The sequence below is a fragment of the Rana temporaria genome, chromosome 10 (genome assembly GCF_905171775.1).
Source record: "Rana temporaria chromosome 10, aRanTem1.1, whole genome shotgun sequence".
NCBI classification, from domain to species: Eukaryota; Metazoa; Chordata; class Amphibia; order Anura; family Ranidae; genus Rana; species Rana temporaria.
This window is the reverse complement of record NC_053498.1, coordinates 23,655,053-23,680,901: the sequence shown is the minus strand read 5'-3', so window position 1 is coordinate 23,680,901 and position 25,849 is coordinate 23,655,053. Positions and strand designations below refer to the sequence as shown.

The 25,849-nt window shown below is 42.9% G+C and overlaps 1 protein-coding gene across 1 annotated transcript; it reads left to right on the top strand.

Moving 5' to 3' along the window:
* The first annotated feature begins 3,314 nt into the window (after positions 1-3,314).
* LOC120915812 (fMet-Leu-Phe receptor-like) lies at positions 3,315-10,407 on the top strand. The gene is made up of 3 exons (XM_040326611.1): positions 3,315-3,367; positions 6,099-6,182; positions 9,426-10,407. The coding sequence occupies exons 1-3, from the start codon at positions 3,315-3,317 to the stop codon at positions 10,405-10,407; spliced, it is 1,119 nt and encodes a 372-aa protein (XP_040182545.1).
* The last annotated feature ends 15,442 nt before the right edge of the window (positions 10,408-25,849 follow it).

Sequence of the window (25,849 nt, the reverse complement as noted above, 5' to 3'; positions counted from 1 at the left end):
CAGTGTATGAATTAGGTGGGGCAACTGGTGGCGAGTAACTCTTGAGGCCTGGCTAGTAGCTCAGGACTTGAAATTTTGAGCCCTGGTATATATATATATATATATATATATATATATATATATATATATATATATATATACAGTATATACACACACACACACACAATCTCAAAAGTACACCCCTCAGATTTTTGTCAATATTTTATTATATCCTTTCATGTGACAACACTGAAGAAATGACACTTTGCTACAATGTAAAGTAGTGAGTGTACAGCTTGTATAACAGTGTCAATTTTGTCCCCTCAAAATAACTCAACACATAGCCATTAATGTCTAAACTGATGGCAACAAAAGTGAGTACACCCCTAAGTGAAAATGTCCAAATTGAGCCCAAAGTGTTAATTTAATTGTGTGACAACCATTATTTTACAGCACTGCCTTAACCCTCTAGGGCATGGCGATCACCAGAGCTTCACAGGTTGCCACTGGAGTCCTCTTCCACTCCTCCATGATGACATCATGGAGCTGGTGGATGTTAGTGACCTTCCGTTTGAGGATGCCCCACAGATGCTTAATAGGGTTTAGGTCTGGAGACATGCTTGGCCAGTCCATCACCTTTATCCTCAACTTCTTTAGCAAGGCAGTGGTCATCTTAGAGGTGTGTTTGGGGTCCTTATCATGTTGGAATATTGCCCTGTGGCCCAGTCTCCGAATGGAGGGGATCATGCTCTGTTTCAGTATGTCAGTATTCATGGTTCCCTCAATGAACTGTAGCTCCCCAGTACCAGCAGCACGTATTGACTGTAGGCAAGACACACTTGTCTTTGCACTCCTTACCTGGTTGCTGCCACACACGCTTGACACCATCTGAACCAAATACGTTTATCTTGGTCTCATCAGACCACACAACATGGTTCCAGTAATCAATGTCCTTAGTCTGCTTGTCTTCAGCAAACTGTTTGCAGGCTTTATTGTGCATCATCTTTAGAAGAGGCTTCCTTCTGGGACGACAGCCATGCAGACCAATTTGATGCAGTGTGTGGCTTATGTACTGAGCATTGACAGGCTGACCCCCCACCCCTTCAACCTCTGCAGCAATGCTGGCAGCACTCATACGTCTATTTCCCGAAGACAACCTCTGGATATGACACTGAGCACGCGCACTCAACTTCTTTGGTCGACCATGGTGAGGCCTGTTCTGAGTGGAACCTGTCCGGTTAAACCGCTGTATGGTCTTGACCACCGTGCTGCAGCTCAGTTTCAGGGTCTTGGCAATCATCTTATAGCCTAGACCATCTTTATGTAGAGCAACAATTCTTTTTTTAGATCATCAGAGAGTTCTTTGCCATGAGGTGCCATGTTGAATTACCAGTATAAGAGAGTGAGAGTGATAACACCAAATTTAACTCACCTTCTCCCCATTCACACCTGATACCTTGTAACACTTAGGCCCTGTACACAAGATCAGTCCAAACTGATGAAAACAGACTGAAGGCTGAAGTCTGATGGTCTGATGTGCCTACACACCATCAGTTCAAAATCCGATCGAGTCCAACGCAGTGATGTAAAACACAACGACGTGCTGAAAAAAACGAAGTTCAATGTTTCCAAGCATGCGTCAACTTGATTCTGAGCATGCGCGGGTTTTGAACCGATGCTTTTGCGTACTAACCATCGGTTTAGACCGATCGGTCATCAGTCCATCAGTCCGATTTTAAAGCAAGTTCTAAAACTTTGGTCTGAAGGACAAAAGTCTGATGGGCCATACACACGGTAGGTTTGGACTGATGAAACTGAACCTCAGTCCGTTTTCATCAGTTTGGACTGATCGTGTGTACAAGGCCTAACAATTCACATGACACCGGGAAGGGGAAAATGGCTAATTGGGTCCGATTTGGACATTTTCACTTAGGGGTGTACTCACTTTTGTTGCCAGCGGTTTAGACATAAATGGCTGTGTGTCGAGTCATTTTCAGGGGACAGGAAATTGACACTATTATACAAGCTGTACACTGACTACTTTACATTGTAAGTGTAATTTCTTCAGTGTTGTCACATAAAAAGATATAATAAAATATTAGCAAAAATGTGAGGGGTGTACTCACTTTATACTATATGGGGCCAGATTCATAAAGACTTACGACGGGCGTATCAGTAGATACGCCGTCGTAAGTCCGAATCAGCGCCGTCGCAACTTTAAGCGTATGCTCAAACTGATATACGCTTAAATGTTGCTAAGATACGGCCGACGTAAGTCTCCTACGCCGTCGTATCTTAACTGCATATTTACGCTGGCCGCTAGGGGCGTGTATGCTGATTTACGCCTAGAACATGTAAATCAGCTAGATATGCCTATTCACGAATGTACGCCCGGCCGTCGCAGTAAAGATACGCCGTTTACGTAAGGGGTTTTCAGGCGTAAAGATAAACCACCAAAAAGATGGCGCAGCCCATGTTAAGTACGGACGTCGGAACCGCGTCAAATTTATCGCCGTTTGCGTAACTCGTCCGTGAATGGGGCTGGCCGTAATTTACGTTCACGTCGAAAGCATTGAGGATTTACCAACGTCATTTGGAGCATGCGCACTGGGATACGTCCACGGACGGCGCATGCACTGTTCGTTAGAAACGTCAAATACGTTGGGTCACTAGTATTTTGCATAGAACACGCCCCCAACCAGCCTATTTTAAATTAGGCGGGCTTACGCCGGCCCAGTTACACTGCGCCGCCGTAAGTTACAGCACAACTTCTTTGTGAATACAGGACCTGCTGCTCTAACTTACGGCGGCGTAGTGTATCTGAGATACGCTACGCCCGCCAAAATCTATCTGAATCTAGCCCAATATATATATATATATATTTATATAACATTCTTTTTTTTTAGCTTCTAAATGGTAACACTCATTGCTAGATCTTCCATTACATCTCTCTTTCTTCATTCTAGGGGTTTTAATGCTTTTCGTTTGTGAACATTCCATTCAATTGTATTGATATCATTGTGATTACTCTGAAAATAATATGATTGTATTCGATCATCATTTTTTATCATCCAGTTATAAAAGAAAATTTATAGAGAAACAAATGGATCAAATGAATTTGGGTTTTAGAACAGTCATCCATGAAGTTTGTTGCATGTCATTGTACTGTATTTTCTCAACGTATTTTGTGTGAGCTCCACCAATTTGTATCATGAAAAGGATGTGAAGATAAAACATCAATGATAAGATTATGAACGATTTTTAACTGAAGAAACTCAGATGATAATATTATTCTTTCTTGCGGCATTGGCATTCTAACCTTTGAGAACTTCAACATGAACATTTCTTTCTTGGGAAATAAGACCTCAGACTACGAGACTTCAGACAGGTATTTCTTTCTGATTGAAAATAGATTTGTAAATGGAACATACATAGATGTTGTGTGGCTAAGATCCATTTTTAGCATGGCCACAGATGGACAGACTTCGATGAACATTCAGAAACCTGCAGGTTTTTACTGTAAGTGTTGTACACCTTTAAGCCTCGTACACACGTACGGGTTTCCCGGCTGAATTTTTACCGCCGGGAAACCCGAGGGGAAAACCGAAAACCTGCTCTGTAACTTTTTCCCCCTACACACGACCGGGTTTCCCGACAGGAAAACTGCCATGAGAGCTTTGGTCGGGAATCCCGGCCGTGTGTATGCTCCATCGCAGTGTTCCAAATGGGAAAACTGCCGGGTTAAAAACCGCCGGAAATCCCGGTGGGAAAAAAGAGAGCTGGTTCTCTTTTTTTTTCTTCCTGGCAGTTTTCCTGTCGGGAAAACTGCGATGGAGCATACACACACGGACGGTTTTCTCGGGCCAAAAGCTCTCGTGGCAGTTTTCCCGACGGGAAAACCGGTCATGTGTACGAGGCTTACGGTATCTATTTTTCTTTTTTAGACACCTGTACAGATAAAGTATCAGAGTATTACAGAATGGATAAGAGAATTTGTTGCATATATTTCAAGGACTATTGAAAATCTTTAAACTTTGCACCGTTTTATTGCATTCATGTTTCCTTTTGTAAATAGCTGTGCAAACTGTTGGTGCTGTACAGTATAAATCCTGAAAAATTGTATAATTATTAATTATAATAATAATAATAATAATAATACTTAATGACTTATTGAATAAATTCTATACTGCCTTCTGAAGCCAACACACTTATTGCTTTACAGCGGCTTGCCTTTATTACCCTGTCTCCTATGGGAATACTGTCATCATAAATGAAACACTTGGACTGTCCATATCTGAGAATCCAAAATTGTATATACATAAAGGAACTCCAATTGTATAACACATGAGGAGCTGATACTCAGTATTCCCCTGGATCTTGCCAGAAGGATGGTGATGTCCTCTTCACCTAGGTGATACGGGAAGAAGCCAGGGGTTAGGTAGGGTTCTCCTCAATCCCTTCATAGAAGTAGAGAGGAGAGGAGACGCTTGGGAGGGGATATGATTTTAACCACTTAACCCCCGGACCATATTGCTGCCCAAAGACCAGAGTACTTTTTGCGATTCGGGACTGCGTCGCTTTAACAGACAATTGCGCGGTTGTGCGACGTGGCTCCCAAACAAAATTGGCGTCCTTTTTTTCCCACAAATAGAGCTTTCTTTTGGTGGTATTTGATCACCTCTGCGGTTTTTATTTTTTGCGCTATAAACAAAAATAGAGCGACAATTTTGAAAAAAATTAATAGTTTTTACTTTTTGCCATAATAAATATCCCCCAAAAATATATAAAAAAACATTTATTTTCCTCAGTTTAGGCCGATACGAATTCTTCTACCTATTTTTCATAAAAAAAAATCGCAATAAGCGTTTAATTGATTGGTTTGCGCAAAAGTTATAGCGTTTACAAAATAGGGGGTATTTTTATGCCATTTTTATTAATATATTTTTTTTACTAGTAATGGCGGCGATCAGCGATTTTTTTTCGGTATTGCGACATTATGGCGGACACTTCGGACACTTTTGACACATTTTTGGGACCATTGGCATTTTTATAGCGATCAGTGCTATAAAAATGCATTGGATTACTATAAAAATGCCACTGGCAGTGAAGGGGTTAACACTAGGGGGCGGGGAAGGGGTTAAGTATGTCCCTTGTGTGTTCTTACTGTGGGGGGGGGTTGAATAGGGGAAACACTGATCTTCTGTTCATACATTGTATGAACAGAAAATCAGCGTTTCCCCCGCTGACAGGACCGGGAGCTGTGTGTTTACACACACAGCTCCCGGTTCCCGCTCTGTAACGAGCGATCGCGTGTGCCCAGCGGCGATCGCGCCCGCCGGGCACACGCACGGGAGTCGGGGGCGAGCAGGGGTTGCGCGCGCGCCTCTAGTGGCGGCTGATAGAGCCAACGTAGTATGACGTGCTCTCGCCCAGGAGAGCCAGCTTGCCGACGTAGAATGGCAGTGCGCGGTCGGCAAGCAGTTAATGTACAAATACCGTACTGGTAACTGCACAATAGCGATAAAGCTTTTCTGCAAAAGGGAATTTAATAAAATACGTGGCCATTCACTAAAATGAGAAGAAAAGCAGGTTAACTTTAAACTACGTAGAGGGTTCTTTACTGTAAGAGCGGCAATGATGTGGAATTCCCTTCCACAGGAGGTGGTTTCAGCGGGGGGGGCAATCGATAATTTCAAAATAATATTAGATAAGCACCTGAACGACCTCAACATACAGGGATATACAATGTAATACTGACATACGTATAATCACACACAGAGGTTGGAGTTGTGTCTTTTTTCAAACTCACCTACTATGTCACTATGTAAAAACATAAGAAAAACTAACTACTAATTACAATCCTAAACTGCCTGTTTATCAAACTTCCACTGATCAGTGTGTCCACGTATCAGCGTGGTGATGTCACCATCCAATTGAAGCGTTTCATCAGATGAACTTTCTAAGGAGCTGGATAGTAGTTCTCAATATGTTTTGTGTGGTCTGCACTATCTTTCATGTAATTTACAGTAATAACGTAATTCAGTCTAAGATTGTATACTGTATTTTTACAGAAAATGCTTACAGTACATTCAAATGATTTCTCTTCCCTGTGGTTTCAGTGTTCCCTACTTTGGGAACTTCAACATGAACACGTCTTCCTCAAAAGATGAAACCTCCTACGAGACTTTTGACTATATCGTCAGGTATTTATTTCTCATACAAATTTGTTTATAATTTTTACATGCATAGATAGACAGGATCAAGTAAACATATTGGCCCGGATTCACATACATTGGCGCATAGTTATGCCGGCGTAGCGTATCTTTTTTTCCTCAGCGTAAGCCATCGTAGGTGGAAGTGGGAGTGAGCCATGCTAATGAGGCGTGACCCCATGTAAATGATGGACTGAGCGTCATAAAGATACGAATAACGTATGGCGCATGAGCCGTCCCGTGGCCGCATCCCAGTGCGCATGCTCATTATCACGTCGAATCACTGCCTACGACGTGAACATAACCTACGCCCAGCCCTATTCACGTCCTACTACGTAAACGACGTAAAATACGACGGCTGTTCCCTGGTCCATACCTTTGCATGAGTTGCGCCTCATAGATGGGGAATAACTATAGGCCGGACGTAAGCCTTACGCAAACCGCGTATATTATGCGCCAGGTGCAACTACGTTCGTGAATCGACGTATCTCCCTCATTTGCATATTTGCAATGAGGCAGCCAGCGGAAATATGCGCCCACGATACGCCGGCGTAGGAAAGTTTTGTCGGTCGGATGAAGCCTATTTTCAGGCGTATCTAGTTCTGTGGGCACGGTGCACAGATACGATGGCGCATACTTACACTTACGCGGCGTATATCGAGATACGTCGGCGTAAGTGCTTTGTGAATCCGGGCCAAGATTTTTATTTGTAAATTCTTAATATAAAACTAATATAACCCTAAATACTGAGGGCCAGATTCACGTAGAATCGCCCTACGCTGCGGCGGCGTAACGTATTACATTTACGTTACATCGCCGCAAGTTTTCAGCGTGAGGGCTTGATTCACAAAGCACTTGCCTGTAAACTTGGTCCATACCCTAACATGACTTAGACCAACTATTTGGTGGTTTATCTTTACGCCGGACGTACGCATTATGTAAACGGCGTAGCTTACTGCGACGGGCGCATGTACGTTTGTGAATCGGCGTATCTAGGTCATTTACATATTCGACGCGTAAATCAATGGAAGCGCCCCTAGCGGCCAGCGTAAATATGCACCCAAGATACGACGGCGTAGGAGACTTACGTCGGTCGTAGCAAGCCAAAATTCAGGCGTATCTAGTACTGTGAATACAGCGCATAGATACGACGGCGCATCCGTGGACTTACGCGGCGTATATAAAGATACGTCGGCGTGAGTCTTTATGAATCCGGGCCTATATGTTTATCCTTATGCTGAAGAGGTTTGTAAAGTTTCTTTAAAAAGCGGCCGCTATATTTTTTCTTGGTTAATCAATGATGTTACACTTATGTTGTGTACTTAGCCAACATAGCATATTCTGTATGCTCTTTTTGATTTCTTTTACGAGGTCTATTTGACCTGTGTGTGGACCCAGGAGAAAATGGGAAACAACAAGAAAATACTAAAATAAAACCTTGTGAAAATACAATACAATTAGATTAAAAAACACTCTGTAGAGAGCAGTGGAGAAATGCCCGACGCGTTTCTGGTCTGTTGATGGAGCAACAGACCTTCATCAGGGGCCACAGGAGTGTATGGTTACAAGCTTTTTTTCTCTCTAAAAATAAAACACACATCATTATATTATATCATATCATCAGCTGTATATGGATCCATTATTTTAGTAGTTGTTAAAAATACCTCTACTGTAGTGTATATGATCAACATACCGTTTGTGGTGAACCAGGGTTTGAAAATTGACCCTCAACTTGTCGGCTTAGGATATCCCCAGAGCCGACTTATGGGGTCTCATAAGTAAGAAAAGAGAAAGGGGAGGGATGGCTCCGATTGATCCCAAACACACGGTGTCCTATTGAAATTTAAGAGGATAGGAAATAGAAAAAGAAAAAAGAGAAAAAAGAAATAAAAGAAAAAAGGAGAGAAAAAAGAGAACGAGAAAAGAAAAAAGAAAAAAGAAAAAAAGAGAGAAAAAAAAGAAAAAGAAAGAAAAAAGAATAAGGAAAGAAAAAAAAAGAGAAAAGAAGAAAGGGGGGAAAAAAAACACGTACGACGGCACTATAAAGGGGAAGTTCCATTCGAATGGCGCCACCCTTTGGGCTGATTATGCTAATTTTCCGTCTCATAACTTGCTTCTGAGCATGCAGGTTTCTTCCCCGCCGTTAAAGCGTACACACGACCGTTTTTCACGTCGAGAAAAACGACGACGTGAAAAACGATGAGAAAAAATAGACGATGTTCTAAATTTTTAATGGATATTTTTCTCGGCGAGAAAAATGCTCTGGAGCCCACACACGACTTAAAAAATTGAATTTTTCTCGTCATGAAAAACGGTCAATTTATGAATCCTGTTTTTGTCTTTTAGACCGTTGGCCAGATTCAGGTAGGGCAGCGTAACTTTGTGCGGGCGTAGCGTATGGTATTTACGCTATGCTGCCGCAAGTTAGAGAGGCAAGTGCTGTATTCACAAAGCACTTGCGTCCTAAGTTACGGCGGCGTAGCATAAATGTGCCGGCGTAAGCGCGCCTAATTCAAATGAGGAAGAGGTGGGCGTGTTTTAGGGAAATTAAGCATGACCCCACGTAAATGACGTTATCAACGAACGGCGCATGCACCATCCGTGGACGTATCCCAGTGCGCATGCGTCGGATAGAATGCCTAAGATACGTCGAACACTGCCTACGACGTGAACGTAAGTTACGCACAGCCCTATTCACGTACGACTTACGCAAACAACGTAAAAAGAGTCTTTTTCCGACGTCCATACCTTGCATGGGCTGCGCCATCTAGGGAGCAGCTTTATCTTTACGCTGGCGTATCTCTTACGTAAACGGCGTAACTAATTGCGACAGGCGCACGTACGTTCGTGAATTGGCGTATCTTGCTCATTTGCATATTGACGTGGAAAACAACGGAAGCGCCACCTAGCGACCAGCGTAAATATGCACCCTAAGATACGATGGCGTAGGAGACTTACGCCGCTCGTATCTTAGCCTAATTTAAGCGTATCTGGTTTCCAGAATACGCTTAAATTTACGATGGCGTAGATTCAGAGTTACGACGGCGTATCTACTGATACGCCGCTGTAACTCTCTCTGAATCTAGCTACTGGAATATATATAGAAGATCAAATTGCAAGCTTATTTGGATTTAATTGGACTTGTGAGGTTGTAGGAGTGCAATTTTTAAATATTATTAGTTTTGATATTCTATAAGACGTTAATCTTTTTTTGATGTTTTTTTTTATTTTTAGGAATTATACAGATGATGAAGATGGTCCTTACATTGATATAGATATCATTATAACAATGTCTATCGTATGGTACAGTGTGATCCTAGTCTTGGGTTTAATAGGAAACGGTTTAGTCATTTGGATTGCTGGATTTAAGATGAAGACCGTAAGCTCAGTCTGGTTCCTCCACTTGGCCATTGCTGATTTTATTAAGTGTATTTCTCTTCCTCTGCGGATTTCGGAGTGGGCTTTATTTGCTCATATCTCTTACGATCATGATCTCTGTACAATCGGCATAACTCTTATATACATAAATATGTCAACTAGTATCTACTTCATGTCCATCATTGGCATTGACCGATGTGTTTCCATTTTGTGGCCAATCTGGACCAAAATCCACAGAACACCCAGGAATACACGTATCATTTCTATATTGACTTGGCTATTGAGCCTCCTTACCAGCATCCCTTATATTATGTTCAACCATTTCTATGAAGAAGTTTCAGAGTGTTTTCCTAAAAACTGGTACGATAATGATGACAAAGATAAGATAAAGACAAGAAAGACAATGTTCATCATAAAAAATATATGCATGTTTGCCTTCCCTTTCACAATTATTTTGATATCATATACCCTGGTTTGTTTAAAGATCATAAAAGTTAGAAAAGCGAATAGATCTCGACGTCCTTTCAGGCTCATCGTAGCGGTCGTAGTGTGCTTCTTCATCTGCTGGTTTCCCTATAGCACCTGGCCTTTCATAACTCTCAGTGGATATTATTGGAACCTCGATAGACTCATTGAAGAAATTTTCGTCTGCCTGGCTTACTTCAGCAGCTGCATCAACCCCATTATCTATGTCTTCTTCTGCCACGATTTTAAAAAGAATTTCATTAAGTCCTTACCAGCCACACTGAACAAAGCTTTCAATGAAGATTCTGAATTGGGCTGCAGAGAGGAGGCCACCACACATACCAATGCAAATCTGCAAACGTCATTGCTTTAACCACTTAAGCCCCGGACCAATATGCAGCCTAAAGACCCAAGGTGTTTTTACAGTTCGGGACTGCGTCGCTTTAACAGACAATTGCGCGGTCGTGCGACGTGGCTCCCAAACAAAATTGGCGTCCTTTTTTCCCCACAAATAGAGCTTTCTTTTGGTGGTATTTGATCACATCTGCGGTTTTTAGTTTTTGCGCTATAAACAAAAATAGAGCGACAATTTTGAAAAAAAAAGCAATATTTTTTACTTTTTGCTGTAATAAATATCCCCCAAAAACATATATAAAAACATTTTTTTTCCTCAGTTTAGGCCGATACGTATTCTTCTACCTATTTTTAGTAAAAAAAATCGCAATAAGCGTTTATCGATTGGTTTGCGCAAAATTATAGTGTTTACAAAATAGGGGATAGTTTTATTGCATTTTTATTATTTTTTTTTTTTTTTACTACTAATGGCGGCGATCAGCAATTTTTTTCGTGACTGCGACATTATGGCGGACACTTCGGCCAATTTTGACACATTTTTGGGACCATTGTCATTTTCACAGCAAAAAATGCATTTAAATTGCATTCTTTATTGTGAAAATGACAGTTGCAGTTTGGGAGTTAACCACAGGTGGCGCTGTAGGAGTTAGGGTGCACCTAGTATGTGTTTACAACTGTTTGGGGGTGTGGCTGTAGGAATGACGTCATCGATCGTGTCTTCCCTATAAAGGGAATGACGCGATCGATGCGCCGCCATAGTGAAGGACGGGGAAGCCGTGTTTACACACGGCTCTCCCCGTTCTTCAGCTCCGGGGAGCGATCGCGACGGAGCGGCTATAAACAAATAGCCGCGCCGTGGTCCCGGATCGCTCCCCGAGCGGACCCGACCTCCGCATGTAGCGGGGGGGGTCCCGATCGGACCCCCCACCCGCTAATAGGCGAGGACGTACGTGTACGCCCATGTGCCTGTACGTGCCATATTGTGGACGTATATGTACATGCGGGGGTCGGGAACTGGTTAAATATAACTATGATAACCTTGGTGTGCTATTTTATTTACCACGGCCGAATATTATAGTTCAAACCAGGGGTGGACTCAGTGCTGGCCCAAGACATTGTGCTGCCTGGTACCAAGAATGAAATGCTGACCCCCCCCCCCCCCCCCCCAAAAATTGCACCTACCAAAATGCCCCCACATCCATTATTTTATATCATGATAACTAAAGTGGACCTATCATGGCTCTATACATGCATATAGGAGTATAATTATAAAAAGGACCTGTTATGGCTCTATTCATGCAATTAACCCCACAGTGGAGCGGAGAGCGGAAGGGCAGCAATTAGCCCCACAGTGGAGTGGAGAGTGGAGCAGGCGGAATGGGATGGCATGCAGGCAGGAAATTTGCTGCCCCCCTGAAAGTGCTGCCTGGTACAATGGTACCATCGGGGTCCCATGGTAGGGCCGGCCCTGGGATGACTGACCATTGGGACTCTCGGGCACTGCCCGAGGGCCTAATGCCACTAGGGGGCCCCATCAGGGTTGCCAGGCTCAATAAAACCAGGGACAGTATGTAAAAATCTGTGGGGTAGATTCACGCAGAATGGCGTATTTTTGTGCGGGCGTAACGTATCCTATTCACGTTACGCCTCCGCAACTTTTACAGGCAAGTGCCGTATTCTCAAAAGAAAGTTGCGGCGGCGTAGCGTAAATAGGCCGGCGTAAGCCCGCCTAATTCAAATTGTGAAGAGGTGGGCGTGTGTTATGTAAATTAACCATGACCCGACGTGATTGACGTTTTTCACGAATGGCGCATGCGCCGTCCGTGGAATTTCCCGGTGTGCATTGCTCCAAAGGACGCCGCAAGGACGTATTGGTTTCGACGTGAACGTAAATGACGTCCAGCCCCATTCACGGACGACTAACGCAAACGACGTAAAAAAAAAAAAAAAAAATCGACGCGGGAACGTCGTCCATACTTAACATTGGTACGCCGCATATACGTCTCATATTGCAGGGGTAAGTTTACGCCGGGAAAAGCCTAACGTAAATGGCGTAACCGTACTGCGTCGGACGGGCGTACGTTCGTGAATTCGCGTATCTAGCTGATTTACATATTCTAGGCGTAAATCAGCGTACACGCCCCTAGCGGTCAGCGTAAATATGCAGTTAAGATCCGACGCCGTAAGAGACTTACGCCGGTCGGATCTAATTGAAATCTATGCGTAACTGATTCTATGAATCAGGCGCATAGATACGACCGGCCAGACTCAGAGATACGACGGCGTAACTAGAGATAAGCCGTCGTATCTCCTTTCTGAATCTGGCCCTGTGTTTTTTTTTTACATCTGTCCCTGATATGTTCAAAACCGACATGCTTTTGATGTTAAAATTCTAAGATTTTAGCTGCCCCGCCTCTGCACTGCCTCCTGGCGTGGTGGCCATCTGTAAACCTGGGGGCTCCATAATCTTCGATTGCCCGGGGGCCCCATGAGTTGTCAGTCCACCCCTGGTTCAAACACATTATCATGATGGCTAGCTTTCTATAGTAGCACAATAAAGTGTATGTCTGGACACATTTAAAACAAAAGAAAATCAGTGTATCTCTGTAATACAAGCTCAAGTACCTATACAGTGGAACCTTGGATTACGAGAATAATCCATTCCAGGAGAATGCTTGTAATCCAAAGCAAGTTTCCCCATAGAAGTCAATGGAAACAAAGATAATTCGTTCCACATTGACTTCTATTGCATGCAATACCGCATGTGGCCAGAGGTGGGGGGTGCCGGAGAGACTCACAAATACTCGGATTGACTCACAAACCCACGAAAAGGCTCGTAAACACTCTAGAACAGTATTTCCGAGCGGCCCGAACTGCTCCTAATGGCTCAGAGTGTCAATGGTGCCCCAGTACCTCTGGCCAAACGTGGTACTGCACACCGTAGAGGCTTGAATCTTGCTCGTTTTGCGAGACAACACTCGCAAACCAAGTCAGGATTTTTTTTTTAATTGTTCATATTGCAAAACGCTCATTAACCGCGTTACTCACAATCTGAGGTTCCACTGTACTTTGTTTCCTTTAAAGAAGAAGTATGGCCAAAGCTTTTTTTGGCTATACTTTTCCTGTGAGTAACAGAAGTGTATTTAGTTCTGCTCTCTTGTGACCCGTTCTCAGTGTTATAGACCCAGTGAAGGTTCGGGAAAGATCCCGGCTTTACAGTTGTGATCCATCCAGATGCCTGGACCAGCAGCTAACTCAGCTCCTCTAGGAGCTTCTGAGAGCCTGAGCCAGCCCCTTCCACCCCCTCCATTTCTCAGCTCTCCAGTGAGCGCTGTAGGGGAAGAGCAGAAAGCTGGAGACAGTCACCATCTCTCTGCAGGCTGAGCTCCAAGAATTAAGCGATTAGCAGTATTTAATAGCTCAAGTCTTAAAGGAGAAGTCAAGCCTCAACTCATTTGGCTGGGCTTCTCCTATGGGTCACAATAGTGCAATTTGTTTTGCAGAAGTCTGCTCTCTGCTGAGGTCATAGGAATCAGTCCAGGGACCGCGTCATCACGACAATAAAGTCTGGATCTGCCAGGTGCCTGGACTGACACCCGGCTCAGCCTCTCAGCGAGCCGCTGAGGCTGAGATGGCTACTCCCTGCCTCTCCACAGCTCAGAGCTCCAGTGAGCGCAGAGGAGCAGTGCGGAGAGCCGCTGATTGGCAGTCAGCAGTTCTCTGCTCGGTGAGCTGTGAAAACCGAGGTCGGTGTTTGATCGCTCGGTTCTCAGTGCATCAGAGTGATGCTGCATCCACCTAAGTATGAAAAAAATTGAAAATACTTCTCTTTTAAAGGCGGTGGACAGCTGCAGCTGGGATCAGTGCTGCAGCCCTCTAGGTGTATGATTTTTTTTTTTTTTTAAGATTCCCAAATTTCTCTTTTAAAACATCGGAAGTACAGAAAGTGTGTTAATCCTGAAAAATACCATGAACTATTTATTTTCCTGTTTTAGCTGTCAACTCTGCCTCTACTGCACTAAAATCTCATCTCATTTCCATAACATAAGGAGGAGGTCTTATGTAGTCTAGAAGTAGCAAACTCAAGACAGACAACACTTGTCATATACTTATATGAGATACTCAAAATGATGAGAGAGGACTCTTGTCAGGGGCATTTTACAGGGGTCACAGGGGTCATAATTAGGAGGGGGGAGGCGGAAATCAACAGCACTGCAGGGGGTAAGCAAGGGGGCCAGAGGATCACACAGGGCCCAATCACAGCATAATGTGGATAGGAGGGGCGACATGTAGAGGAACCAATCCCCTCCATTTTCTTCCTGCAACCTTTCAGCAGCTGCACACCACCACCCCTCCTATCCACCTCTTGCTGTGATTAGGCTCCTGTGTGATCCTCTTCCCCCCCCCTCCCTCCTCCCACAATTTTGGGTTACCCCTCCCTTCTACCGCTGGCTGCTGCGGGAGATATGTTAGTATTGAGAGTTTGGAAGGAGCCAGTTAATGTGTAATTTACTGGCTCCTTTCTTGTCTTAAAGCGGAGGTTCACCCTAAAAACATGTATATACCATTACATTCAGCATACTTCCGACATGTACAGTATGCTGTTTTTTTTTTTTCACTGTACATACCGTATTATTGTTCTTTTCCACCTGGCTTCCGTGTTCTCACTCCCGCGGGAGTAGGCGTTTCTATGCAGCGGCGCAATGTCACCTGGGACACATGATTAACGTGCTTCCCCCTGGCGGATAAGGCGCGTCACGAGTTCCAAAAATAGCTGAACTGGGAGTCGGCTCTATACGGCGCCTGCGCACAGACTAGGAGCCGCATAGAGCTGACTGCGCAGGCGCCGTATAGAGCCGACTCCCAGTTCGGCTATTTTCGGAACTCGTGACGCGCCTTATCCGCCAGGGGGAAGCATGTCAATCATGTGGGCTAAGTCCCAGGTGACATTGCACCGCTGCATAGGAACGCCTATTGCCGCGGGAGTGAGAACCCGGAAGTCGGGTGGAAAAGAACAATAATACGGTATGTATAGCGAAAAAAAATAAAACAAACAGTATACTGTACATGTCGGAAGTATGTTGAATGTAATGGTATATACATGTTTTTAGGGTGAACCTCCACTTTAATGAAAATAGCAGTGATCCATACAATCACTGACTCATTTGTAACTGTGGCATAGTAAACTGTGTTTAGTGCTTCAGTTTATAAATTAACAGGAAGCTCTGTACAGAGGTATTCCTATCCATTTATTTTGTGCAGCTGAGGCTCTTCCTTCTTATTAGACATGGTTGTTTTCAGTTATTTTCTAACAACAGAAATAATAGGATGTATTGTATATACTTATGTTTTATGTGTTTTTTTTTGTTTTTGTTTTTTTTATATAATGTTTGTGCTGTTTATTAGTATTTAGATGTGTTGATATTGAAACGTGGATCCTGAGGAAACCCCTCATTTGGGTGAAACGCACCGATCCAGGCATACCGGATCCATATGTACTTAACCTAACCACACTTTGACTGCATGAAATGGTCATAATACATTTTGACTGTACCTTCTAATATGTTCTGATGCATATGTTTTATTGACTTTTGTATAAATAAAACATGTGTTTATATAACGGATTGAACTGATGTGGTACTTTTGTGGCACTTAAAAATCCCCTTTTCACATCACCTCCTCCTAGCGAGGAGATGTGGTGACGTACCTTCCATTGACTGCCTGGAGAGCTCAACAGCACTCTGTTAGTTTATTGAGAACATCCGCTGACACCCGATCTCGTCCGCCTCCGCAAAGATATGTCACCGTATGTCCGTGTTCATTCGATCCGCAGACGGAAGGAAAAATAGGGTTTTCTTCCGTCTGCAAAATCGGATCTTTGCGGAGGTGGACGAGATCGGGTGTCAGCGGATGTTCATCCGCTGACACCCGCAATCACATAGGGACCATTGTATGTCCCTTTTTCATCCACAAACGGATGGATGAAAAAACGGACATACGGTCCGCACGTGTGAAAGGGGCCTTACATGTGGCAAAAGATGAACTTATCCTTTAACAACATTTAGTTACAAAACGACTTGCGTGGAAGGTAAATATATCTAAACTTGGAAGTTTCAGATGTCAGCAGTGCTCATATCTTCACTTGACAGCAAAGAATGTCTAATGCCCCGTACACACGATCAGACCTTTGTCTGACCAAATTCACATCGGAATTCCAATGGAATTCAATTAGAGGAAAAGAGAACATGTTCTCTATGTAAACTCCAATGGAATTCCTTGGACTATCCAATGGAAAAACTCAGATGGGCATACACACGGATGGAATTTCCGATGGAAAAAGTCTGTCTGACTTTTTCCAACGGAAATTCCGATCGTATGTATGAGGCGTAAGCCTATTTCGGATATTTGTTGCTTGCAAGTTTAAATCAGTATTTTTTTCTAGAAAATTACTTAGAACCCCCAAATATTATATATTTTTGTGTATATATATATATATTAGAAGAGACCCTAGAGAATAAAATGTTGATCGTTGCAATATTTTATGTCACACAGCATTTGCGTACCGGTCTTTAAAACACGATTTTTTGGGGGGAAAAAATACACTTTCATGTATTAAAAAATAAATAAACAATAAGGTTAGCCCAATTTTGTTGTATAATGTGAAAGATGATGTTACTTCGAGTAAGTAGATACCTAACATGTCATGCTTTGAAATTGCGCCCACTCGTGGAATGGCGACAAACTATGGTACCTAAAAATCTCCATAGGTGACATTTAAAAAAATGTAACAGTTACCAGGTTAGCGTTACAGAGGAGGTCTTTTGCTAGAATTATTGCTCTCTGACAATTGCGGCGATTTTAACATCGTTTACATGTGCGGGCGACGACTTGCACATGAGGGTTTTTTTCTGCCCGAGTTCGGGGGAGCTTTAAAATGATTTTTTTTTTTCTTCTTTTTTATTTTATTTACATTGTCACTTTAAATAAAAAAATCTGATCGCTTTTATTGCTGTCACAAGGAATGTAAACATCCCTTGTGACAGTAATAGTTGGTGACAGGTACTCTTTATGGGGGGATCTGGGGTCTAAGGCTGCATTCACACCTGAGCGTTTTGTCGCCTGAAGCGCAATGCTCAAAAACGCTAGAGGGGAAAAAATACATTACTGTCTATGGAGATGGTTCACATCTCCACTCCAATACGCCTGACGCCGAACGCCTGAAGCTCAAACAAGTTCCGGACCCTTTTTTGTCGCGCATATCGGGCGGTTTGGTAGTTTTTGAGCGTTTCCATTTCCCATAGAAAGTAATGGAAACGCTCGATTCAAGCGACTAGCACGACAACGAGCGTTTGCTACGGGCGTTTCGTCGCTTTAATCAATAGAACATTTCACCCAGGCAGAAGATAAAAAAAATCTACCAACACAGCAACAAGTGATGAAAAGATGATCATTTTTCCTATTGGCTAAAATAAAAAACATCGAAGTACAAAAACGTCGGACGACGCTGTATGCAAATGCGCAAATAAGCATGAATACGCGCGACAAAACGCCGGAAAAAACGTCCGAACAACCGACACTCAGGTGTGAATGCATCCTAAAAGACCCCAAATACCCTCCTTTGCACTTCAATGTATTTAGATCGCCAAAAAAGCAATTCTGAATACTCAAATTTTTTTTTCAATTGGCGCCATTGGCAGCTGAGTAAACCAGAAGTGACGTTGTGACGTTGCTTCTGTGTTTTTACATAGGAGACTGTAACAAAGACATTTCCGGCTTTGTTCCAGTCTCAGCCTAGCCGGTGGAAGTGCCAGATCGTGGATCGGGTCTCCTGGTGGCACAGGAGGCCCGGTAAGAGCGGTGGAAGGCAGTGGGAGGAGGGGCACGTCCCCTCCCGCTCCTTAGGTTAACAGCTGAGGGGCTGTTAGTGGCATCGGTTGTTATCCCTAAAGACCTAAAAAATGGCAGCTGCAGGCATCACCCTGGCATAACCCCTTCAAGCCGAGGCTGCATATGTGTGTACTGTCGGCTCTAAGGGGATAAGAAAGGTTAGAACTAAACATCTCCTTTAACATAAGGATCCACTGCATTTTGGAAAGGTTCTTTGGCATTGTATGAAAAGTAAATTATACAATTCTATATTGCTGGAAGCAGGACAGAATTAAAAAGAACATAAGGAACTTAAACTTTAAACTTCTAAAGCAGCGATAGAAGACACCAGAAGATAAACATTTCATGAGACCAAACCCTCAAGATTCTGTTAAAATATCAAAAGGTTTTAATCTAAGAGCAGTTTTTTGATGTTTATCTTGTAACTGTTATTCACAAGATGAATAACAATATCCATTCATGATTGCAAAAAGTGAACATGGGGAATATAGACTTTCATAAAGTAAAACCAGCTGTAATGAAGGCTTCAGCCATAATGGGTGCTTCCCAATACATGACAGAGATGCGTCTTGTTGGGTAGTGAAGAGTAGACATGTGCATTCATTTTAGTCCGAATACAATTTCGTCCGAATTTCAGCTATTTTCGTTATTGTTTTAAAAAACGAAAACGAAAGTGCATAATACGAAAACCGAAAGATCCGACATAAACAAATGCTTTATTTTCGTTTTCGTCGGTCGAATGTGCCTAACCTTAACTCTATGGCCCGGTACACACGGGCAAACATGTACGATGAAACCGGTCCGTCTTCACCGCACATGTCTGCCCGGGGACTTCTGTACGATGGCTGTACTAACCATCGTACAGAAGTCCGTGCGTAAACAATACGCGGGGCGTGTCCGCGCCGTCGCCGCGGCGATGACGCAGCGACGTGGGCGGGCGGGCCTGCCTTTTAAATGCTTCCATGCATGCGTCGAAGTCATTCGACGCATGCGAGGGACGGCGGGCGCTCGGACATGTACGGTAGGTCTGTACAGACGACCATACATGTCCGAGCGGGCAGGATTCCAGCGGACGGTTTTAAAACAAGTCCAGGAATATTTGCCCTCTGGGAAAAGGCCCGGCGGGCAAATGTTTGCTGGAATTTTGCCCGCTCGCGCCTACACACGACCGAACATGTATGCTGAAACTGGTCCGCAGACCAGTTTCAGCATACATGTTTGGTCGTGTTCATGGGGCCTATTAGTCCAAAATGATTCTACATAGAGAGAAAAGATTCGACATGGAGAGAAAAGATCCAACATAGAGAGAAAAGATTTGATATAGAGAGAAAAGATTTGACATTATAGAGAGAAAGGATCACTTCTGGAATTGGGTGAGGGAAGTAAAATAAAAATAATGATGATGAATGTTATTGGCTGATTGTAACCAAAGAGGAGGAGCAATAAAATACCTAGAACTAACTTGACAATTCAACATGAACGACGAAGATTCGAGAAAGCATCGAAAAACATACAAACAAACAAGTGTCGAATCTGTCATTGAAGGCTTAAGGTGTCTGTCGAATGTTGAAAGAAGATTCGACGGAGCAGCTAAACTGTACGAACGCCGCAATCGTACATTAGTGGTCAAATGCTTGGCCCATAGGCTATAGAAAAATTCTAATGTTGGTTGACTAGTAATAATAATTTATAAATATAATTATTACTAATCATACAACATTAGAATTCTTCTATAGCTTGTAGGCGGAACATTCGACCGGAAATGTACGATTCGACGTACAGTTTCGCTGCTCTGTCGAATCTTCTTTAAACATTCGACAGACACCATAATTATTCAATGATTCATTCAGATTTTCAGACGAATGCAATTTCTAACGAAAAACTAAATGAATAAAAACGAATTTCGGGAGTAACTAAATAAATGTATTTTTCAGACGAAAACGAAATTCCGAAACAAAATATTTCAGTGTGCACATGTCTAGTGAAGAGATGCGAGATATGGGGACTGGTCTTAGGAAGGGGGGAAGCATAGGGGAGTGAGGAATATGGTAAAGATTTCATCTTTTCCTGTCCCCTAGACAAACCAATATTTAACCTTTGCAGTGCCAAGGGGGCCCCACTGCAAGGGTAAATCTTATCCCAGCCCAGGCTTCAGCTTTAACATTTTTTTTTTTCAGGATTTATATATCGCCAAAAGTTTGTGCAGTGCTTTCCAACATGGGGAAGACTGTACAGGTACAACAGCATTTAATACAGGAGGAATCGGAGGGTCCTACTCATTAGAGCTTACAATCTAGAGGGAGGTTGCTGTACCCCCGAAGGGGTGTGTTTCCTCAATGGGATTTTATGCGTGGGAGATTGGTTGTAGAGTAAGGACTAAATTAGTCGACAAAAATGTATCAAAAATATCAAATTTTATTTCAATAGTGTTGCTCGTAGGCAACGTATCAAGGTAAATGTTAACAGCATGAGCAACAAAGCATCTAACTGACCAAGGGGGGGAAAGAAGGCACGACCTAGGGTGAGTGACCGTCAAACGGCACCAAGCATTACTGAAGATAGGACATAGATTCAAAATTGTATATATATTAAAGCGACAGAGGAATGCAATAAAGAACCCTTCCAGAACTGTCTCGTGGGTACAGACAGATGTGCCAACGTTTCGAGGCTTATGAGAAATACCGCCTCTTCATCAGGGCTAGGGTGATGCAAAAGATGTTGCAATACAATCTAAAATAGAAAAAATAAATAAAATAAATACTTTCAATACACAGTAAGAAGTATAGATTTAAAATATTAATTACATGGAGAAATATACAGAGAAAAAAATATATGTACATAAATTAATGACAGATCCTCATCGTGGCTCCTGCCGTGTATGGGGAAATGCTCAGAACCAAATGTGAGGACAGGAAGATCCCAAGTTACCTTCCCAATATTTAAACCATAGTTGCAATCTAGAGGGAGGGTCAAGTGATACAAAAGGAAATAACTATCTTAGATGAGCTGATGGTGAAAAAAAGGACAGTTATTAGGTGGGGGCAGAATAGGTTTCTCTGAAGGAATGAGTTTTCTGAGATCACCTAACAGGTGACAAATTGGGGTAGGGAGTTCTATAAGATGGGAGAGGCTCGAGAAAAGTCCTGGAGGTGAGCATGGGAGGAGGTGCGAGGGAGGTAGAGAGAAGTAGGTCTTGGGAGGAAGGAAGAGAATAATTTGGTTGGTATTTTGAGGTTAGTGATATAGCTGCGGCCAAGTTGTGGATAGCTTTGAAGGTTGTTGTTAGTATATGAATTTAATTTGCTGGGTGAGTGGAAGCCAGTGAAGGGATTGTCAGAGAGGAGTAACAGACACTAAACAGTTGGTAAGGTGGTTGAGTAGGTTAAGGTGGCAAGCTTTGGATAGTGATTGGATGTGGGGCCAAAAGGAGCATTTAGAGTCCAGGATTACACCTAACACCCTACATTTAATCTCCCGCCTAGATTCAGCTCTTACCTCTTATCCCCCCCACCCAACTAGAGTGAGTACCTAACCAGCGCATAAACCACATAACCCCTAAAATCTAAACTTAACACTAATGAAGAGCCAAACATATAGGGGTTTGTTTAGAGGCAGGTTTGGCAGACATGACTAAAGTTCTGTGTCGATCCTGAACCCCATTATGTTAATGGGGGCTATATGTGAAAAAACAGTAATAACCATTTTTTTAGGCTACTATGCTAGGTACTGTCAAACAAATGGCATGGGTGGGCACTGTCCTGGAAGACATGTACTAAAGAAGAAAAACAACTCCATTAGTAAGGGAGCAGCAATTTTATTAATGCTTAGAGTGAAAGATTAAAAATGCAAAATTGCTTTACACTACATACTGGGGACAGGACCATCTTTAATATTGAGGAGTTGTATTTCTGTCCATCCATTCCTTAGATGATATGTTCTGTCTGGCAGAACACTTACATTTTTTCTCTGCTGCAGTTAATTAGCACGTACAAGTTTTTGTTTTTGTCCTCCTGCTTCAAAAAGAGAAGTAGGAGACTAATAAGCTTATCTCTTTGTCACTCTGTTCTCTCCTTCTATAAGCATGCACCATATCAGAACATAAACTGTATAGCTCCTTGTGCTGATTCTCTCTCTCCCAGTCTAGCCCTATTCAGGGATTGTAAAAGACTAATACCAAATAAGGAATACTATTAAATTCCATTTAATATCAAATTTAGGTATTTGAATTTCTTCTATTATACATATATAATACAAATGCAGTGACATATTAAAGTGATTGTAAAAGTTTTTTTTAATTAGATACATGGTATGATTAGCAGCTCTGTGCAATGGTATTGCACATGGCACCTCTTGGCTCCTCCTCTTTCTATTCTTCTATCTATGGTGGCACACCTGCAGGCTCTCTCCTGATTGACAGCAGCAGGAGCCAATGGCTCTCCGAGTCTGTGAGGAGAGAGAGCTCTGCATTGCTGCAGATGGACCCAGGGCTGGATTGAGATAGGACTCAGGTAAGTGTAAAGGGAGGTGAGAGGGCATTTCAACTAGTTGGACACTTTTTTAGGGAATGTATTAGGGTAAAACAATATCTAGCCTTCAGAACAGTGGCAGGCCCTTAATGCAGGGTGCACAGGTGCCACTCCCCTCCCCCATCCATGCGTCTGGCCCCCTAATCTACAATACGGGGGCGCCGGACGCATGGATTCCAATCTGTGTTTTTTTTTAAGCACATGGTTAGAGCCAGAGGCTCTAATAGGCTTCAAAAAATTATGGTCTCAGCCCACTCAGTTGTGTGGCAATAGCGAATTAATATTCGCTATTGTCACACTGATTCTCCTCCAGGACAATTAGGAAGCGGGTCTGCGACCCGTTTACCGATTGACTGAAGGGAGAAGCATTCCAATTGGCCTAGGAGGAGGAGGAAGGAGACGCACGGCGTAAGCCATCACCCGGATGGAAGCGCTGCCTGTGCCATAGATGGGATAAGACCGGGAGGTTGGTGTTTGTGGAAGCCCATAAAGGCTGCCCATCAGTGCCATCTATCAGTGCCCATCAGCGCCATATATCAGTGCCCATCCATCAGTAGGGTTGCCACCTCATCCCTTTAAAACTGAACACTTATGAATTACACAGGTTCTGTGGCTAATTTAATGCAGGTAAGGCACCAAGTGAGTTTAATTACCACTTTAGTCAGCCACAGAGCCTGTGTAATTATTATGTGTTCGGTTTTAAAGGGATGAGGTGGCAACACTACATCCATGCCACCTATCAGTGCTGCCTATCAGTGCCCATCAGTGCTGCATATCAGTGCAGCCTACCAGTGCCCATCAGTGCTGTATATCAGTGCAGCCTACCAGTGCCCATCAGTGCTGTATATCAGTGTTGCCTACCAGTGCCCATCAGTGCTGCATATCAGTGCAGCCTACCAGTGCCCATCAGTGCTGCCTCTCAGTGCTGAAAATTAGTGCCTCCTCATCAGTGCCTATCAGTGCCACCATATTGGTGCTGCCTCATCAGTGCCCATCAGCGCTTCCTCATCAGTGCCCATTACAAACTTTTATAACAGAAACAAAGGAATACTTCAAAGGAATAAATGACCCTGTCTATTTTTATCTGTTTAGCAAAAAGTGGTGATTAAATATCACCAAAAGAAAGCTCTATCTGTCTAAAAAAAAAAAAAATGGAAACAATTTTGTTTGGGTACAGCATGGCATGACCAAGCAGGGGGTGAAAGTGCCCAATATTGAAGTCGTTAAAATGTGAACATTCTTGCATTGCACTGGAAATAATAAATATATCCAAATGTTCATTTTTAACAGTTATGCCGCGTACACACGATCATTTTTCGGCATTAAAAAAAACGTAGTTTTTCAAAAATGTCATTTAAAATGATGGTGTGTGGGCTTCACATAATTTTTCAGGTTCTGAAAAACGACAAAAAAAAAAGATTCGAGCATGCTGCATTTTTTAACCACTTCCAAACCGCCGTACGTCTTTATACGGCCTAACTTTAAAGATTGATATCTCGGTAACGGCAGCAGCTGCTGCCACAAACGAGGTATCAATCTTTAGTGTGCGCGGTCCGGTACACGATAACGGTGGTCTTCGCGGCGGATTCGCCGCGAGATCGCCGTTATCGGCGGCGGGAGAGGGCCCCCCCCCCCCCGCCGTTCTCCCGTGCCCTCCGCCGCTTACCGTAGCCGTCGGTAGCGGCGGAGGCGATCGGGACCGTTTGGCTGGTGACTGGGGACGAGACTGAAGGAAAAATCTCCTTCGCCCGTCCCCATAGCTCTGCTGGGCGGAAGTGACGTCAAAACGCCAGTCCCGCCCAGCCTCTTAAAGAAACATTTTTTTTTTGTCATTTGAAAAAATGACAGTTTCAATTTTTTTTTTTTGCATTTTAGTGTAAATGTGAGATCTGAGGTCTTTTTGACCCCAGATCTCATATTTAAGAGGACCTGTCATGCTTTTTTCTATTACAAGGGATGTTTACATTCCTTGTAATAGGAATAAAAGTGATCATTTTTTTTTCCAGTGTAAAAAAATAATAAAATAAATAAAAATAAATAAGAAAAAAAAATATTTAAAGCGCCCCGTCCCGACGAGCTCGTGCGCAGAAGCGAACGCATACGCGAGTAGCGCCCGCATATGAAAACGGTGTTCAAACGACACAAGTGAGGTATCGCCGCGATCGTAAGAGCGAGAGCAATAATTATAGCCCTAGACCTACTCTGTAACTCAAAAAATGCAACCTATAGAATTTTTTAAACGTCGCCTATCGAGATTTTTAAGGGTAAAAGTTTGACGCCATGCTACGAGCGGGCGCAATTTGTAAGCGTGACATGTTGGGTACCATTTTACTCGGTGTAACATTATCTTTCACAATATATAAAAAAATTGGGCCACATTTATTGCTGTCTTATTTTTAAATTCAAAAAAGTGATTTTTTTCCAAAAAAAGTGCGCTTGTAGGACCGCTGCGCAAATATGGTGTGACAAAAAGTATTGCAATGATCGCCATTTTATTCTCTAGGGTGTTAGAAAAAAATAAATATATAATGTTTGTGGGTTTTAAGTAATTTTCTAGCAAAAAAAACTGTTTTAGTCTTGTAAACACCGAATCTGAAAAACACCCAAAGTAGAGAAGTGGTTAACGTCTTTTTAAACAATGTCGTTTTTCGGGTTGTAAAAAATTATCGTGTGTGGGCTAAAACGACCTAAAAACCCGCGCATGCTCAGAAGCAAGTTATGAGATGGGAGCGCTCGTTCTGGTAAAACTAGCATTCATAATGGAGTAAGCACATTCATCACGCTGTAACAGACAAAAAAGCGCAAATCGTCTTTTACTAACACGGAATCAGCTAAAGCAGCCCAAAGGCGAATGGAACTTCCCCTTTATAGTGCCGTCGTACGTGTTGTACGTCACCGCGCTTTGCTAGATCATTTTTTTTTAAACGATGGTGTGTGGGCAACGTCGTTTTAATGATGAAGTTGGAAAAACTTTGTTTTTTCGACATGCTGAAAAACAACGTACGCGGCATTACATCTATGAAGCCCTTATCGATGATGTTATCTTTG